A 20161-nucleotide genomic window follows, 5' to 3' on the forward strand; every position below is an offset into this window, starting at 1 on the left:
ATATGTGGAAATTAGTCCCCCATCTGGGGGACGTGCCAGGGGGCAATGAAATTCACATAGCACATCTCACTCCAGGCTTTCTTCAAAGGTTGGCAGCCCTGCATCTATTGTTATCTCCAAAGTTTTGGAATATTCCATAAATTGAGGCAGCGATAAGTAAGGAAACCGCTCAGGGATTTCACCATGAGGCCAATGGTGACTTTTAAACAGTTAGAGTTTAATGGCTGTGATAGGAGAAAACTGAGGATGGATCAACAACATTGTAGCTACTCCACAATGCTAACTTAATTGACAGAGTGAAGAGAAGGAAGCCTGTACAGAATACAAATATTCAAAAACATGCATCCTGTTTGCAATAAGTCACTAAAGTAAAACTGCAAAAACATGTGGCAAAGAAAGTAACTTTGTCCTGAATACAAAGCATTATGTTAGGGGCAAATCCAACACATCACTCAGTACCACTCTTCATATTGTCAAGCATGGTGGTGGCTGCATCATGTTATAGATATGCTTGTCATCGGCAAGGACTAGGGAGTTTTTAGGATACAAATAAATGGAATAGCGCTAAGCACAGGGAAAATCTTAAAGGAAAACCTGGTTCCGTCTGCTTTCCAACAGAGACTGGGAGACAAATTTGCCTCGCAGCAGGACAATAACCTAAAACACAAGGCCCAATGTACACTGCATTTGCTTACCAAGACAGCATTGAATGTTCCTGTGTGGCCTTGTTACAATTTTGACTTAAATTAGCTTGAAATCTATGGCAAGAGTTGAAAATGGCTGTCTAGCAATGATCAAAAACCAGCTTGACAGAGAATTGTAAAAATAATAATTAATTGGCATGAATTTGCACGAGGGGGCAGGTCGGTTTCGTCACTTCAAGCCCAAATATATCATCCTTTGATTAAAATGATTACTTATTGACTTACATCGTTGTGCAACGTCATGCGTAAGCCCTGGCCATTGTCTTTCAGCTCGAAAAAGTGGATTTCTATTTGTGTGGGAGTTTAAGTACTATACTAAATAATACAGGCAATGTCATTACAAAAATTATATAAACAAACCAATATACATAATTATATACATTCGCTTTGCAAATCCAAACCAAAATGTGAAAATATAACTTAAATAGCATAAATAAATGCCTTTGAATTCATTGTAATACCTATCTTACCACATTAACATTTATTAATTTATTCTTTGCACACACTTCATCCATGAAGAGTAAAAAAAATACATAATTATTTACTAAATATGACACTAGCTCAAGTTCACCTTTCCCCATGTAGACAAATTGAAATTCAGTGGAATTCTCCTCGAGTCGGTCTGTTTTTGAGTCAGTGTCTTATGGCAAATAATTACAGTATTTACCATGATGAAGATCATTTGGGTCCATATCAAACTAATTCAGACACTTACATGTTTTTCTGAATTTGAGGCAATGTCATATCAAGTGAGAACAATTTATACCACTGAATATTACATTTTCTGTATTCTTCATCAATGCAGATATAATAATATAATAATAATATAATAATTCTAATGCAGTACATTTGACAAAAGCTGTGCCACTTTCATTATACTAAGTAGCAAGTGTAAAGTGACCAGTAACATTTGCTATGACTACAGTTTCTGATTAGTCCTTGCAGCCTGACATTTGAGCTATAGCAAGCATGCACAGTGGGCAATATTGTGTCTTTTATCAACGAGGCAGGGTATCAGCAGTGAAACCTGGATGGTTGTGAGATTTACTTTTTGCTTAGGGATGTGTTGAACTACACCTGCCCCTGGAGAAGTGATCACCAACCCTGGTCCGGAAAGAACTACTTGGATGTGTAGGCTTTTGTTTCAGCCCTGCACTATAACTTCTGGTTCAGCTAAACAACTAACCATCAAGACCTAATCAGGGACTGAGCTGGAACAAGAGTCTGCTCCTCCTAGTAGCTCTCTGGGACTAGGGTTTGATGGTGACCATGGCCCTATATTATACTATATTATACTAGCACTAGCGGTCACTTGTGTCGGGAGCGCACTTGAAGGAGTGTGGGTGTCTGCTCCATGATCTGCACCAGCAGCCTGTCGATGTAGTCTTCCAGGTCGCGCACCTGCGCCTTGATCTTCTTCATCTCCGCCTCGTGTTTCTTAAGCGGCACCGCCTGCTGTTCTGAGGCCGCCTTCTGGTTCTCCATATCCATCTGCTGCTGCAGCAGAAGGGAGATCAGCTCCATTTTGGTCAGCTGCTCGTACTGGGCAGACCTGTCCGTTAATGATTCCTGAGAAGACACACACAGGCCCTGTCAGAATACTTTAAGAATACATTCTTCATTCCTATCTTGAAGTAATCACTGATCTGACAAGACTGGATCTGTTACATAAAATGGGAAAACACAGATTAACAAGAGGAGGTACTCAATTGATAAAAATCTATTTCTGTCAGAATACATTTTATTGTCACATACACCGGATAGGTGCAGTGAAATGTATTGTTTTACAGAGTCAGCCATTCATGGACTCTTTTATACCTCAATCTCAGTCTCAGCCTCAGCCAGTGTCTGCTTGGCGGCGAGGCCTGAGTGGATGGAAGACTTGAGCTTCTCTAGAAATGACCGGCCCTCTTTCTTCTCCCCCTGACTGGCTGTGGTGGTCAAGGGCTTCACTGGGTGGGGGCTGCAAAGAAAACATCACCATCAAAGGTTCACTGCATTGGATTATGTGTACATAACACTTTTCACATGAAAATCAATATATAGTACAGTACAATGTGAGGCACTGGCATTACATAGTATATGGTAAAATTCATAACAATGCACCAGCCTGGATTTAGAATTTACTGTATATATCTCTACAAAACAACAAAACCTGTTCAGCAACAGGTTTCAGCAAGAGAGCATAAAAAGAGCTTATGTTGTCTGATTTTAGTATAGCACAAAGCCGGTATCCCTCAGCAGGAATGACAGGCTCCAGGGTGAAGTTTCCTTAGGTACAGATCTTGGATCAGCTACCTTAGTGGGAAATCGCAAATTGACCCAAGATCAGCATCTTGAGGAAACGTCACCCTATACCTATTGAGAGTGAAGGAAGGCACTTCCATTTTGCTTTCATTTACAGATGGTCAAAATTTCAGCAGAGAGCTGAAGCAGTTGTTTAAATCATCAAGATAAGGCTGAGATTTTCATTGTGGTGACTGTGATTGTGGATGTGGACTTCTAGATGTTTATGGGACAGTCAGCAACACAAATGTATGACACATAAGTTAATTACACAGAAGTGAGATGAGCAACGTAAAAGATTAAGCAATTTACAAAACCGTAGCAACCAATGGGTTTGCATGGGTAGGTGGTACTGGTAGGGGATATATACTGATTAATAAAGAGAACTTCCTCTTAAGGAAGCTACTTGAATATATTAAATAAAAGGAACTGAACATTTTAGTTTTGTTTGGAAGAATGAGAATACAGTCTAACAATATGTAGGTTCAGGTTTTCAAGCTATGGCTCATAAACAGCTAGCAGGTGTGCTGTCTTAGTTAGCTGTCTAACTATTTCTAATTATTGCATCCCATTGTTGACTACAACCTGGCAACCCAACCTGATATTTTCTCAAGAGAGGTCAAGTGGCTACACTCTGCAGAGCTTAAGTGTGAGGAGAAGTCTCACCTGCTCTCTTGTCGGGGCAGGCTGCTAGCTGGCTGGGTCTCCTCAGGTAAAAGTGTGTGCCGTGCATCGACCAGGGGCTGGACAGTGGTGGAGGAGGTAGAAGAGGAGGAGGAGAAGGAGGAAGAGGTGCAGGGGGCAATAGCCAAGGTGGCATTGGCTCCGGTGCTGGGTCTCAAGATTGGGGGGTGATGTATGGAGGAGGGCCCGGGGGTGGGGAGTAGCTTAGCCTGGGCATTAGTTTCAGTCACCAAGGAGGGGGCCACAGAGGAGGGACTGGAAGCATGCAGAGAGACACCAGGCCTTAACCTGGCACTCATGGGGCTTCTGACGTTTGGGGCTACTTTGGCATGGAGGTCTTCGAAGCTGATGGTCCCGGTATGTTTGGATGGGGAACGTTCCGTTAAGCAGTTTTCTTTTGTAATTGACTGAGTGGAACTATTTGTGTTTGTTTTTTGCAAGGAAACAAATAATTTAGCTGCCTTGAACGTTGTCTCTCTATCTGGTGACAAAGGTGAGGAAAAATTTGATTTGGTGGGTTGATATGAGAAGGGTACTTCAATGCTCTCTGTGAGTACATGCCCAGGAGACAGTGATTGGTGAAGAGGGCTCTCATGCAATCCTTTGCCAGGGCTATTTGCACCACCGTTGCCGTAGAGCTCTCGTATCATTCCCTTGAGACTTCTGTGTGAACTAGAACCCCTTGGTGAAGACTCATTGACAGGCTTGGTTCGTTTGACCAGAGGCTGACTCAATTCCTGTTTATTGCGTACAACTTCCTGTTGCATTCCAATCTGTGGAGAAACTGGAGAAGTTCTAATGTGACATGAAGGGTCTACTATTGAACTGTCTATCTTTGATTTATAAATGTTGCCTTTTCTATTCAGTGGAGATTGTGTGTGTTTTATATCTACAGTGTCTCTAGTGATGTCTTCAGACTCAATGTTAAGACTGTTAGGCGTAAAAATGCTATTGTTCTTATTGCTTGCCGGATCTCTGCCTGATGTGTTCAATTCACAACCTCCATCTTGCCAATTGTCTTGACAAAGCGAGGCTTCTGGTAAATTTGCTTTTAGGGCAGAGTTGACGTCTATAGTACTAGGCTTCTGAAAAGTTAGCATATCCTCTGCAGATAGCCGTATATCATGAGCAGAAGATGCTATGTGAGTAACTTGTGGAGGTTGAGGAAAAATGCCACCTAAACTTTTGAGGGTATGCACTGGAATCATTTCAGATGGAGATGGGGAAGCATCAGAAGCAGAGTCAATAAAACTAAAATCAGAGTTACTTAGATTTTTATTTAGATCTTCCAAGGTTAGTGGAGGCGATTCATGATGGATGTTTCTGGACTTGGTAGGTTTATCTGGGTGAATTGAGAATAATTCCATTGTTGGATCTGGTGTAATTGACGCAATGTCAAGCGTCTTAAGACTGGATTTAGAGTGTTTTGGGGAAGACATATACAGTAGGTCGGCAACAGTCATTTCACTATCAAGAAGCATTACTGGTAGAGATAAGGCTTTGATTTCAGAAGGTGAAGTGTTCTTTACAATGGCGTCTTCTCTAACAGTGGGACTGGTGTCCGTCGTATCCTCTGAGGCTAACAATATTATCGAATCCTTTACATTCGGGTCTAGATGGTTTTCTGTTGCATCTGGCCATAAGTCCTGCTCAGTAAACATACATTTACAGCTATCATCTACATCTCGCAATGGTTCATAGTCAAACTTCTTGAAGTCATCTTCAGACTTGAATGGAGATGGAGACTCTGGAGAAATATTGGCATAATGCTGTGAGTGTTCGGTATGAAAGTCGGACATGTCACTGCTGACGAGAAGGTCTTTGCCTAAGCTTGGGTACAGGTGGGGACTTGGTGTGCATCTCTTGTGCCCGCCTTCTCTTGTGTGCTGCAGGGAAGCTGCGCCCGTTTGTGACAGGAGACAGGCCTCTTTCTGCACAGCCAGCTCCTGACCCCTGTGCAACCAGCTGTCAGAAGATCTCTTGTTTACCAAAGGTCTTGTTATGGGCCTCCGTGGAGGCAACGGTGGAGGCTTTGCTTCTTCTTCACTCATCCGCATCTCCTCAATGGGTGGAATAGTGTTACCCTTATGTGGAGGAGTGCTTCTTACTTGAGCTTGCCACGAGGTTGCATTCGAAGGGTGATTGGTAGGAGAGCTCTTTGGCGAATTCAGCCTGCTGGACGCAAAGGCGTCAAAGGACTCGTCGCATTCTCTTCCCAAGCTCTCTGATATGGAGCGAGAGGTGAACGGATTCGGGGGGCTGGCAGTCACCGCTCTCGGGAGTAAGGCAGGGAGGGATGTCTGCCTGGCTACAGGCCTGGGCCGCTCGCGCCGTATTGCGGCCATTTTCTTTGGCACTGCGACATCGTGGGCAGTACTGGGGATGCAAGGCAAAGCTGTGGAATGACAGGGGGAGCAGGTGGCGCAAGGGGGGGACCTCCGGGCCTCTTCGGTTATGAGGTCCTCAAAAAAGGGGTTACACTGCAGACACGGGAGGAAGGGGTTTGAGAGAGAGATGGGGTTGTGTGTCAGAGATGGGGTGAAGGTGTTAGTGGGATGGCCACTGTCGGGTGAGGCACGGCCAGTGGAAGAAGAGCACTGGGTGGGAATGGGGGAGCGAGGGGGGAGGGGAGGAGGGGTGTCTGAGTCGCTTTCTACCTTAGAAGAAACTTCCAGCCTGTGGAGGGAAGGCACAAGCAGTCCTCTTTGTTAATTCTGTGCAAGCTGACCCATTCAAAATATGGGTGCCATTTTCTAACACACATAGAAAAAGGTAACCCAGATGTCTAAAGAGAAGAAGCATCTCATGCCAACTACTGTCTATTTGAGGACTAGCTTCAAATATTTTCATATGTGAATATGCTACAATTGCCCAAAAATGCAAACAATAACGTGTTATGGAAAACAGCAACAAGAGTGTACTACAAAAAGCAAAATAACATTTAGCAAATTACTGAAGCAAGGTGAAGAGCAAAAATGCAAGATGTACTACATTTGGAACAGTAATAGAAACAGTAATACTGCAGATAATTTAATAGCAAAAACAGGTGATTAGTGTATTGGGCCAGTATTCATAAAGCATCACAGAGTAAAGTACTAATCTAGGATCAGTTTGGACTTTTAGATCATAATGAATAAGGTTACATGGACAGGGAGGATCTGATCCTAGATCAGCACTCCTATTCTGATATGCTTTATGAATACTGGCCCAGATGTTCCACAACATACCAAACCTAAAGCTTAAAGTGCAGGTAGATCTTTCTCTGTATACAGTATCTGATTCAATCACTGTATACAGTATCTGACCCCAAGCAAGGTTGAGTGAAATATACTGTATATGCCATTATTTCCTTTTCAACTCGTCACATGGCCTCTGTCTTTGATTTCCTCTGATTCAAAGGACAGTAACGTTACATATATTCTTATACAAATGGCCTAGATGTCGACTATTATCCTGTGTTAATAGTACAGTATGAACCTTAACATGTTGTGCCTTACATGAGGTGATATGAGATTGCAGCACTTTGTGACAACTGCTGATGTAAAAAGGGCTTTATAAAATACATTTGATTGATTTGAAATGGTAGATGAACTGGCCACATTTCTATTTGAAAGGAACAAGGGGCAGCATAAACACTGAACACAAGGAAATCAAATACCTTCCCAGATGTAAATGTCTGTGTGCTTTTGATGGAAGGCAAAACTGTATGAAGTCCTGGAGTGTGGAGACATCTGAAATGACCCTCCACTCACCTTGGCTTGTTCTGGGAGTCACTGGAGCCAAACCAGCCTCGCAGTCTCCCCTCGGTGAGAGGACAACCCTGGCTCGGCGCCAACTTGGCAGGTAGAGAATCACTCTTCCCTCCAGAGAATAACGACTTTCTGAGCTTTTTCCTTTTGTCTGCTGAGTCCACCGTGGTGTTGGAAGACAGCATTGAGGCAGCTGCCAGCACAGGACGACCCCCCACCTGTGCGCTTTGAACCTGGGAGACATGAGGTACGGCCTCCTTCTCCACATACTCATCTTCCTTATTCACCTTGTCGAAGGACCAGCGCCGTCCCTCACCGGCTGAACCATTGTCCTCGTTCTGCTTTGTGAGGTTCTGCAGCGAACGAGAGAGGGGGGAGCACTTCTCAAGGAGGACCAGCTTGGATGGGAGGGTGCCTGAGCCCTTGGGACCCACTGGTTCGGATCCGTAGATGTGGCTTCCGTTGATGCACAGAGAGGATTGGGAGGGAGTCATACCCTGACCTTTGAGGGATTCCACTGCAGGACAGGGCTGGGGAACGGCAGTAGTGGTGATCCTACTTGCCTCGTCGCTGAGGGTTCGATTGTGAGTCAGTATCTTTGGGGAAGATTGTGTGTTGTTGAGCACTATTTGGGGGGAAAAAAAGGGGGTCAAAGTATTGGCCTGAAATGGATCGGCCTTAACAATAACCTCTCTTCCAAAACAATTCCTTAAACTGCATAAGCTTGCTAGATCCTTTAGATACAATACATGCTTTTTTGTGTCTGCTAAAGATTCTGTCAGAATATAATCTAAACAGGTCACTGCATATTACAGACATACAGGGCAATTTCTAATGAAAATGAAACACTTGGACAGAGGAAATCTGCATGCTTACCTTTTTTAGCTAGGTCTGTGTCTCTGTGGTGGGTGTCAACTTTGACCTTGTTGCTGTAGATGGGGGAGCTGGGGGGACTGGAAGGGTCCACCAGGATGCCTAGGTCCAGAGGAGGGGGGCAGGGCCTCTCACTGGTCAAGGACAACACGCTGCTCTCTGAGGCCAGCGACGAGCACGACCTTGTGTCGGACGAACTCCTCAGCTTTCCCTTCCCCTTGAAGAAATCCTTCACCTTGCTCCGCTTCTCCTCGGCTACCTCCACGGGGTCCTCTCCCCCTTCCCCTCGGTCCCCCTCTCGGAAAGGCTTTCCTAGGGAACCTGACAGGGTGGCGAAGCGTCCCGGCACGATGGCTGATGAGGACTCCATGTCGCCGATCTTCCTCCCTGTCACGCGGTCCTTAAGTTTGCCGAAGGCAGACCGTGGCTTATCCTTCATGGTTAGGTCGAACATGCTGGCTGTCAGGTTGTTGCGGGTGAACTGGACCGTCACCTGGATCTCGCCGCGCTCCTTCTCCTTCCGGCCGGCCTTGGAGTTGAGTTTGAGCCATCTGGACCCACAGTGAGAGGAGACTGTAAGGCGTCAACCATCCCCAGCGCTCCACACATGCATTGTCATGCAACTTAAACGCATATTTTATATGATAAAACGTGTTGTTTGGATCCTGAATGCTGATTGGATGAGCAGCATTCTAAGCTGTGCTGTATTGGCCGACACAGGCACACCATGCCTGTTAACAGTTCCATCTCAAATTATCACTGCGCCTCCATAAGACTATCATGTTCATGTTGCTGTCCGAATCATCTCTTGCATTTATCTCAACTTTCACATTATTTACCCTTGCTTCCAGTCTAGCATTTAGTTTGGTACAGCGGGGGTTAATATAGGCACAGCTGTCTGCCTGTCAGACATCTGAAGATTTATTTCACTTTTTAAATGTGAACTCCCCTGGAGCCTATCATAGAGGGCCAACGGGTGTCCAGACGCAACTCAACTTTTTCTGGGCCAGGCGAAATCATGTATCAACCTAGTTACTGAGACACTTCTCAGGTATGAGACGATACTGACAGCTCAAATATTTCTTTGGATATTTGAGAACACGTCACCACTGTCCAAATACCTGCAAACAAGTTGGATGGACATCCTGTCTGCCCATCGAATGGTTGTGGCTACACAGGAAACCCTAAAAGGCATGTCAAGAGACTTTGACACCATTAAGGCAGCTACAGACACATTTGTTCAGTTTGCAAATAAGAAGATCAAAGAACAGGATGAGGACACAGAGCTGGAGAAGGTGGAAGCCACTCTGCCACGGAATAGAGCAAGAAAGAAGAAAATCATGTCTGGAGAGATGGCTCAAGATGAAGCTTTGACAGAGACAGAGAATGTCTATAAAATTCAAGTCCACAGTCAAATTATGGATACAGTCACAGATAGTATCCACAGGCGATTTATGTCTCGTGGCACTCTATATGCTGACCTAGCCCTTCTGGACCCTAGAAACATCTCCCAAATAACATCCAATGGTCTTCCAGAGACAGCCCTTCAAGATCTCAGCAAATGTTTGCTTAGATTTGATAAGCGAGCAACTGTTGACAATTTGTAATGTGAGCTGAGAAGCCTCGCTGTAAAGTGGAAAATACTGAAAAGTTCAGTATTGGAGGAATACAAGGACAGTGGAGGATGGCCCTGATGGAAATGAAGATGAGGCCGAAATGAAGAATCCTGCAACGAATTGTGATTGTGTTGTTACCAGATGTTGAGACGGTACAACCTGCTGACTGATGCATACCATATCCTTGCCCTTGGATACATGTTCCTACTCACCCTCTCAGTTACCCAGGTAGCTTGTGCTGTAAGTTTCTCTACCTTAAAGTATATCAAGAGTAGACTCAGGAGCACTCTCTCACAAGAACACCTAGAGGCCTTCATGCTGATGGCCACCGAGGAGGACATCCTAATGGCCCTGGATACTGACATGGTTACCGAGGAGGACATCCTAATGGCCCTGGATACTGACATGGTTACTGAGGAGGACATCCTAATGGCCCTGGATACTGACATGGTTACAGAGGAGGACATCCTAATGGCCCTGGATACTGACATGGTTACTGAGGAGGACATCCTAATGGCCCTGGATACTGACATGGTTACTGAGGAGGACATCCTAATGGTTACTGAGAAGGACATCCTAATGGCCCTGGATACTGACATCGTTACTGAGGAGGACATCCTAATGGCCCTGGATACTGACATGGTTACTGAGGAGGACATCCTAATACCCCTGGATACTGACATGGTTACTGAGGAGGACATCCTAATGGCCCTGGATACTGACATGGTTACTGAGGAGGACATCCTAATGGCCCTGGATACTGACATGGTTACTGAGGAGGACATCCTAATGGCCCTGGATACTGACATGGTTACCGATGAGAACATTCTAATGGCCCTGGATACTGACATGGTTACTGAGGAGGACATCCTAATGGCCCTGGATACTGACATGGTGATCCATAGAGTTGCAGAGAAAAGCCAGCTGTTGAGAAAATTGTTCCTCCAATAAGGTAGTTGCAACATATTACCTATAACTTGCTTACTTACCATTATTTTACTCCTACATTTCTAATATCTATTGTTCCTGCCTAATATTGCTGTCCAGTACTTTGACTGAGTGAAGCCAGCCAGCAGACCCTGTGCAGCAGTTAGACAGTTCTGTGTTTCAGTGAGTATTGTGAATATTATAGCATCTCTTTTTAACTCTAGGCTTCAGATACTGTGATGTAGTTTAATCATGACTCATGATGGCTTGTGCTGCTCTCTTACAGGTTACGTTCTATGTTTGGAGAGGTGTCCAACCATTGTTTTTTAGAAGGTGTACTCCCATGATTTAAAGTCAGCCAGCTGACCCTGAGCAGCAGCTAGACGGTTCTATGTCTCAGTGAGTATTGTGGATATTTTAGAATCGCTTTTTCACTCTAGGCTTCATGATGTGAGGTAGTTCAATCATGACAAATTCAGTGTGTGTTCTGTAAAGGTTTTATAACATTGTGAAGTGTCTGTGTGTGTGTTCTGTAAAGGTTTTATAACATTGTGCAGTGTCCGTGTGTGTGTTCTGTAAAGGTTTTATAACATTGTGCAGTGTCTGTGTGTGTGTTCTGTAAAGGTTTTATAACATTGTGCAGTGTCTGTGTGTGTGTGTTCTGCAGCCTTTTTAACGTAGTACTGCAATAGTGATCAATGGTTGTGATGCAGCTAGGTGGTTGTATTAGGGGCGGGCCGTGTGTGAACATGCATGCATTAGCAGGGTGGCCGTGTGGAGTATACGGTGCCGGTTCTGGTGGGCCGGTCTGGATAAAAGTCCAGGGCTGTTTTTTACTCCCAGTCCTTCCCTGCCATAACCCCACCGCCATCATGGTGCACTCTGTTCACAACCTTGACATCAGCAAACAGCTTGCTCACACTAAGCCATACACATGGTCAGTGGTTGTGAGGCTGGTTGGACGCCGGGCTCGAAATTAATGGTGTCCCGTCATCCTGGGGACGATAAAAAATATGCCTTGGAAGGTTCAAAACAGACTTTGGGACAGTTGCAGGACAATAGGCCAGAAGAATATAAAATGCATACAAGAGTGATTCCATACTAAAATGTTTAAACACAAAGACAAGGCTGATAAAACAGATCACAACATTTAGCTTAAAAGTTAATAAAACTATGAAAAATGTACATTACAAGCGCAGCAATGTGTTCACTCGTCTCGGCCATATGCGTGAATGTTCCAAAATGCTATTAAAGGAAAATGGCATCCTCAAACGCGCACCTGATAAAAGCATTTTTTATAATGCGACAGAATGTTATACAGCCTAATGGTAGAAACTTAGAAAGAGGGAATATCTGAAGTTGCTGTGGCATTTGAGAGCTGAGGTATGAAGGGAGTTGCTGTGGCATTTAGGAGCTGAGGTTGCAGGGAGTTGCTGTGGCATCTGGGAGCTGAGGATGCAGGGAGTTGCTGTGGCATTTAGGAGCGGAGGTTGCATGTGCCGGGAGTTGCTGTGGCATTTAGGAGCTGAGGTTGCAGGGAGTTGCTGTGTCATTTAGGAGCTGAGGTTGCAGGGAGTTGCTGTGGCATTTGAGAGCTGAGGTATGCAGGGAGTTGCTGTGGCATTTGAGAGCTGAGGTATGCAGGGAGTTGCTGTGGCATTTAGGAGCTGAGGTTGCAGGGAGTTGCTGTGGCATTTAGGAGCTGAGGTTGCAGGGAGTTGCTGTGGCATTTGAGAGCTGAGGTATGCAGGGAGTTGCTGTGGCATTTAGGAGCTGAGGTATGCAGGGAGTTGCTGTGGCATTTAGGAGCTGAGGTTGCAGGGAGTTGCTGTGGCATTTAGGAGCTGAGGTTGCAGGGAGTATATAGGGCATTTAGGAGCTGAGGTTGCCTGTGCCGGGAGTTGCTGTGACATTTAGGAGCTGAGGTTGCAGGGAGTTTATATGACATTTAGGAACTGAGGTTGCAGGGAGTTTATATGACATTTAGGAGCTGAGGTTGCAGGGAGTTTATATGACATTTAGGAGCTGAGGTTGCAGGGAGTTTATATGACATTTAGGAGCTGAGGTTGCAGGGAGTTTATATGACATTTAGGAGCTGAGGTTGCAGGGAGTTTATATGGCATTTAGGAGCTGAGGTTGCAGCCGAGGCAGTGCGTGCGCATGTGAAGACAGATTCATTTTTAGAAGCACTGTTGAGTTTTTAATCTACCTGCCATAGTGGCCAGTGTACCAAAAAGTACATTGTAGACCCTGGCTGTTAGCAAGTGGGTTAAGGTTAAGGTGAACATTCTTCAGTAACTGAAGAGGGAGGGTGAAGCAGAGAACGTGAAGGCCGGGGAACACACACGTTCTTTATTGTATATTGTTGTGTTATATTGTTTAAATGGGGCAGCTGGTGATGGAATGTCTCTAACTTACATTTCTTCAGTAAGCAGTTCACAATAACATTGTTCTCTCTTAACTACAGTGCCTTGCGAAAGTATTCGGCCCCCTTGAACTTTGCGACCTTTTGCCACATTTCAGGCTTCAAACATAAAGATATAAAACTGTATTTTTTTGTGAAGAATCAACAACAAGTGGGACACAATCATGACCTCCAACTGCTCTTAAATGCTAGTAAAACCAAATGCATGCTTTTCAACCGTTCGCTGCCTGCACCCGCACGCCTGACCAGCATCACCACCCTGGATGGTTCCGACCTTGAATATGTGGACATCTATAAGTACCTAGGTGTCTGGCTAGACTCTAAACTCTCCTTCCAGACCCATATCAAACATCTCCAATCGAAAATCAAATCAAGAGTCGGCTTTCTATTCCACAACAAAGCCTCCTTCACTCACGCCGCCAAACTTACCCTAGTAAAACTGACTATCCTACCGATCCTCGACTTCGGCGATGTCATCTACAAAATTGCTTCCAACACTCTACTCAGCAAACTGGATGCAGTTTATCACAGTGCCATCCGTTTTGTCACTAAAGCACCTTATTCCACCCACCACTGCGACTTGTATGCTCTAGTCGGCTGGCCCTCGCTACATATTCGTCGCCAGACCCACTGGCTCCAGGTCATCTACAAGTCCATGCTAGGTAAAGCTCCGCCTTATCTCAGTTCACTGGTTACGATGGCAACACCCATCCGTAGCACGCGCTCCAGCAGGTGTATCTCACTGATCATCCCTAAAGCCAACACCTCATTTGGCCGCCTTTCGTTCCAGTTCTCTGCTGCCTGTGACTGGAACGAATTGCAAAAATCGCTGAAGTTGGAGACTTTTATCTCCCTCACCAACTTCAAACATCTGCTATCTGAGCAGCTAACCGATCGCTGCAGCTGTACATAGTCTATTGGTAAATAGCCCACCCATTTTCACCTACCTCATCCCCATACTGTTTTTATTTATTTATTGTTCTGCTCTTTTGCACACCAATATCTCTACCTGTACATAACCATCTGATCATTTATCACTCCAGTGTTAATCTGCATAATTGTAATTATTCGCCTACCTTCTCATGCCTTTTGCACACAATGTATATAGACTCCCCTTTTTTCTACTGTGTTATTGACTTGTTAATTGTTTACTCCATGTGTAACTCTGTGTTGTCTGTTCACACTGCTATGCCTTATCTTGGCCAGGTCGCAGTTGTAAATGAGAACTTGTTCTCAACTAGCCTACCTGGTTAAATAAAGGTGAAATAAAATAAAAAATAAATGAAGTGGAATGACATTTATTGGATATTTCAAACTTTTTTAACAAATCAAAAACTGAAAAATTGGGCGTGCAAAATTATTCAGCCCCCTTAAGTTAATACTTTGTAGCGCCACCTTTTGCTGCGATTACAGCTGTAAGTCACTTGGGGTATGTCTCTATCAGTTTTGCACATCGAGAGACTGAAATGTTTTCCCATTCCTCCTTGCAAAACAGCTCGAGCTCAGTGAGGTTGGATGGAGAGCATTTGTGATTCTTCCAGAATGGTCCTGAATGGTCCTGTATTTGGCTCCATTCATCTTCCCATCAATTTTAACCATCTTCCCTGTCCCTGCTGAAGAAAAGCAGGCCCAAACCATGATGCTGCCACCACCATGTTTGACAGTGGGGATGGTGTGTTCAGCTGTGTTGCTTTTACGCCAAACATAACGTTTTGCATTGTTGCCAAAAAGTTCAATTTTGGTTTCATCTGACCAGAGCACCTTCTTCCACACGTTTGGTGTGTCTCCCAGGTGGCTTGTGGCAAACTTTAAACAACACTTTTTATGGATATCTTTAAGAAATGGCTTTCTTCTTGCCACTCTTCCATAAAGGCCAGATTTGTGCAATATACAACTGATTGTTGTCCTATGGACAGAGTCCATAGATCTCTGCAGTTCATCCAGAGTGATCATGGGCCTCTTGGCTGCATCTCTGATCAGTCTTCTCCTTGTATGAGCTGAAAGTTTAGAGGGACGGCCAGGTCTTGGTAGATTTGCAGTGGTCTGATACTCCTTCCATTTCAATATTATCGCTTGCACAGTGCTCCTTGGGATGTTTAAAGCTTGGGAAATCTTTTTGTATCCAAATCCAGCTTTAAACTTCTTCACAACAGTATCTCAGACCTGCCTGGTGTGTTCCTTGTTCTTCATGATACTCTCTGCGCTTTTAACGGACCACTGAGACTATCACAGTGCAGGTGCATTTATACGGAGACTTGATTACACACAGGTGGATTGTATTTATCATCATTAGTCATTTAGGTCAACATTGGATCATTCAGAGATCCTCACTGAACTTCTGGAGAGAGTTTGCTGCACTGAAAGTAAAGGGGCTGAATAATTTTGCACGCCCAATTTTTCAGTTTTTGATTTGTTAAAAAAGTTTGAAATATCATTCCACTTCATGATTGTGTCCCACTTGTTGTTGATTCTTCACAAAAAAATACAGTTTTATATCTTTATGTTTGAAGCCTGAAATGTGGCAAAAGGTCGCAAAGTTCAAGGGGCCGAATACTTTCGCAAGGCACTGTATATATATATTAATTTTGGGACAGTTCAAGTTCAGTTTGGGACAGTTGAATTGCTCTTCCATGATGGTACCGGGACGGTAGGACAAAAGTTAGTTGCGAGCCCTGGTTGGATGTACTGCTAAATTCTCTAAAATGAAGTTGGAGGTGGTTTATGGTATAGAAATTAACATTAAATTCTCTAGCAACAGTTTAGGTGGACATTCCTGAAGTCAGCATGCCAATTACACGCTCCCTCAAAACTTGAGACATCTGTGGCATTGTGTATGTTGTGTGAGAAAACTGCACATTTTAGAGTGGCCTTTTATTGTGCCCAGTGCCAGGTGCACCTATGTAATGATCGTGCTGTTAAATCAGCTTTTTGATATGCCACACTTGTCAGGTGGATGGATTATCTTGGAAAAGGAGAAATGCTCACTAACAGGGATGTAAACAAATTTGTGCACAAAACTTGAGAGAAATAAGCTTTTTGTGCATATGGAACATTGCTGGGAACTTTTATTTCAGCTCATGAAACCAACACTTTACATGTTGCATTAATATTTTTGTTCAGTGTAGTTTATGCGGTTACTAAAACAGCTATACATTTTGATTGGTAGAAGACAATTCTGTTCTGCAGAGATGTAGACCAAGATGTCATACCCATACAACTTGTTTTTGGGAAAGTTGTCAAAGTAGCTTATTTGTGTCAAAAGTTACATTGTTTAAAGTGAATAGAAAATAATATTGGAAATCACGATGTCACAATGGGCCTCTTAGAATGTTGAGAAAATCCCATGAAAGTGGATGGAGGACAAAAGAATGTAATCGTTTAAAAAGTATAAATGGTATCAAAGTTGTATGCAAGCAACTTAACCCAGATCAGTCTATAACTTTTAAAGTTTGAATTGTGTTTCTATCTTAAACGGTGTAAGAAATTATCTTCCAAATAATAGCAATAAGTAAGAAATCATTCTTACAACATTTAAAGTGTGCCACGTTAAAAAGTCGAAAACAATTTGGACAACATTTACAGTGTGGCTGCTGTCACAAGCCACACTAATAACTCAGAAGTAAGATGAAGAGTTAAACTTAAGGTATAAGAAGATTCCAAATAATAATAACTATAACTATATGGTCATTTTCCATGAAGAAAAAGTGTGACTTGCTTCTGCTCTTTGAAATTATTTTTGTGGTAGTGGAAGAATTTTAAAACGTTTTACTTAAGTGAAGCAGTGAAATATAGTCAAAGTTAAATATATTAAAATATCTGGTCTTATTACTTTGATAGGCTATATAAAGCTTATAATTTTGGACTGTGGTAAATTTAGTATTTTTGCTAACAAAGATATCTACATACACTACATGGCCAAAAGTATGTGGACACTTGCAAGTCAAACATCTCATTCCAAAATCATGGGCATTTTATATTGTCCCCACATTGATGCTGTAACAGCCTTCAGCTTCTGGGAAGACTATCCACTAGATGTTGGAACATTACTGCGGGAACTTGCTTCCATTCAGCCACTAGAGCATTAGTTAGGTTGGGCACTGATGTTGGGCGATTAGGTCTGGCTCGCAGTCGGTGTTCCATTTAATCTGAAAGGTGTTCAATGGGGTTGAGGTTAGGGCTCTGCGCAGGCCAGTTAATTTCTTCCACACCGATCTCAACAAACCATTTCTGTATGGACCTCGCTTTGTGCACGGGGGATTTGTCATGCTGAAATAGGAAAGGGCTTCCCCAAACTGTTGCCAAAAAGTTGGAAGCACAGAATTGTATAGAATGTAATTGTATGCCGTATCATTAAGATTTTCCTTCACTGGAACTAAGGGGCCTAGCCTGAACCATGAAAAAAAGCTCCAGATCATTATTCGTCCTCCACCAAACTTTACAGTTGGCCCTACACATTGTTGCAGGTAGTGTTTTCCTGGCATCCGCCAAACCCAGATTAGCCCGTTGGACTGCCAAATGGTGAAGCGTGATTCATCACTCCAGAGAATGCGTTTCTACTGCTCCAGAGTCCAATGGCGCCGAGCTTAACACTTCTCCAGCCGACACTTGGCATTGCGCATGCCGATTTTAGGCTTGTGTGCGGCTGCTCAACAATGGAAACCGACTAGAACAGTTCTTGTACTGACTTTGCTTCCAGAGGCAGTTTGGAACCCTGTAATGAGTGTTGCAACCGAGGACGGATGATTTTTACGTGCTATGCGATTCAACACTTTCCGGTCCCGTTCTGTGAGCTTGTGAGGCCTGTTTCGCTCCCCTCCCCCGACATGCGGGGTGTCACAGAAAAAACCACGCCGACAGGCAGGGGCGATCATCCCTGCCTCCCGCTAGCACAGCAGGCTAGCTAGCTTGATAGTTAGCTAGCACATGGTGTTGATATCTTGATAGTTAGCTAGCCAGCACACTGTGCCACCCCAGCCTGCTGTGTACCAGAATCCTCCTTAGGACTAGCTGGCTAAGATGGCACACAGCGCCCTTCGCACCCGCCTGCTGAACAACTGCCCTTGCCGTCATTAACATAACTGCAGGAAAACAGTGCCTGTGGGGTATATCGGCGGCTGGCATCCAATATTATTGTGCATTAACGCCACCTTCCGTATTGGAGAAACCACACCTCCCACCTGTTGTAATTTCAAATTTGACCAATAGAAGTATAAAGACAGGTTCCAGCAGATGCAGGAATGCCGACATGCAGGAGCACCCCAAATTGCGGGCCGCAATTGCACCCTTCTCCATAGTTGGGCCTGCCCCAGTATCTGTGCATTAGAGATGATGAGTATGATGTGTCATCGTTGACATCTCTAATGCACAGATACTTGAGCAGATTAGGCTTATTAATGTTACTGTCAATCATGGCAAATTACTATGGCCATAATGGCCTATAAAGTGATGTGATATTATTATAATTTAGCCTACATTTCAATGTAATCAGTGGAAATAAGTTCATCATTAGCAAATTAACTTAGTAAGTGAGAGGAACCTACTCATCTCTCGGGCACATTCCATCTTGAAATATTTTATCCAAAGGGAGGATTGCTTGACCAAGAAACACGTCAAGTCCGATAAGCACACGGTGCATAATGGTGAGGACCAAGTCACCGCTCCCTGAGGGAAAAGCACTGCGAACTCCATCCTCCAGTATTCCGGGTAGAAGTTCGAAACAGCATTCCTCATTCCACTCTGGCACAGTCGCCTTCTCGACCAAACCAGTGGTGTATTTCTCCTTCCCCACCTGAATGATTGTGTAAACATAACGGCTACCCCCGTGCTTGCCCTTAGTCCGCAAACCCCTTGCACGAAGGACAGTTACATTCACATGTGTAGGCACCCATCTCTGGTCATCATTTAAGTCTATAAAGGACATCATTTTAAATTACGTTGCATGGATTGGGGGAGCGTGACTAGTCCATAGAAAGTCCAAAATAGCCGTCCCTTGACGCTTCTTTTTCTTGTAGCCTCGCCCTTGCATCTGTGTCCACCGGTTTGCTAGCACAAACAGACACAGGACCTCTGCAGAATTTCTCCAAAATGCTCGGGCATGTCTCAGACTTCAGTTTGTGGATATGCAGGCTATCCCGCGCTTGCATGCCATCTTCAAAGCTGCGTGCGATCTGTTAATTAGAATACTTGCTACTCGCTGCAGGCTGGTCAGTCCTCATCACTAGTCTACTGTCCGAAAACTCAATGTACTGTCGGCCCGCCCTCCTTAACAAAATAGGTCCGCATACCGTATAGGTGCACCCCCCCCCCCCCCCCAAAAAAAGATGGTGGAAAACAATAGGCCTATCATAAGCCTTACTGTGACATTATTATGATACTACTATGTTACAATCATGCATGCAATAACACAATGCGTTTTTCAATATTGCAACAATTGGATAATAGTAGCCTGGGACTAATCCAAAAAATACAACCCACCCAATCAAGTTATAGTCTGGTTGAAAGCGACAATGTGCAATGTAGGCTCGGCTAAATATTAGCCTATCATAATGAAACTGTTCTAAATTGAAAACAAGTGCTTAACAATTGAGTTGACTGCTTCTGACAATGAATCAAGATGACAAGTAGTTATGCGATCATGTAAATATTTTATTTACTTTTGTATTTGAATCCAATTAACAGTAGCCTAACATGCCTTTCTCATGTCATATGTTCAGATAATGAATGAGTGGTGGGCAGGGCGGCTGTCTGTGGAGGATTAGAGTTTAACAGATGTTGTAAACATGAAACTGTGTAATTCCGAACTTTATCCGCAACGTTATATTCCATTTGGTTAAACTGAAGCAATACCTCTGCCATGTACTTAATTGTAACATGGACAGCTCATTGTATTGTTTGAGG

The 20161-nt window shown here is 43.9% G+C and overlaps 1 protein-coding gene and 1 long non-coding RNA gene across 3 annotated transcripts; one reads left to right on the forward strand and one right to left on the reverse strand.

Annotated features, from left to right (window-relative positions):
- Positions 1–1161: 1161 nt before the first annotated feature.
- On the reverse strand, positions 1162–19551 carry LOC110489005 (rab11 family-interacting protein 5-like). 2 transcript variants are annotated; one of them, XM_021561537.2, is made up of 6 exons: positions 18805–19551; positions 8300–8847; positions 7427–8048; positions 3657–6350; positions 2523–2667; positions 1162–2273 (listed from the first exon to the last, which is right to left on the reverse strand). In XM_021561537.2, exons 1-6 carry the CDS (start codon positions 19185–19187, stop codon positions 2013–2015), a joined length of 4653 nt encoding a protein of 1550 aa, XP_021417212.2. In that variant the 5' UTR covers positions 19188–19551; the 3' UTR covers positions 1162–2012. The 2 variants fall into 2 exon arrangements, with proteins under 2 accessions (XP_021417212.2, XP_021417213.2); XM_021561538.2 differs by lacking the exon at positions 3657–6350.
- LOC118938707 lies at positions 10728–11732 on the forward strand. Its single transcript, XR_005035956.1, has 3 exons — positions 10728–10864; positions 10960–11022; positions 11126–11732. It is a non-coding gene; the product is annotated as an uncharacterized LOC118938707 (long non-coding RNA).
- Positions 19552–20161: the final 610 nt, after the last annotated feature.

The sequence above is a fragment of the Oncorhynchus mykiss genome, chromosome 14, assembly GCF_013265735.2.
Source record: "Oncorhynchus mykiss isolate Arlee chromosome 14, USDA_OmykA_1.1, whole genome shotgun sequence".
NCBI lineage: Eukaryota > Metazoa > Chordata > Actinopteri > Salmoniformes > Salmonidae > Oncorhynchus > Oncorhynchus mykiss.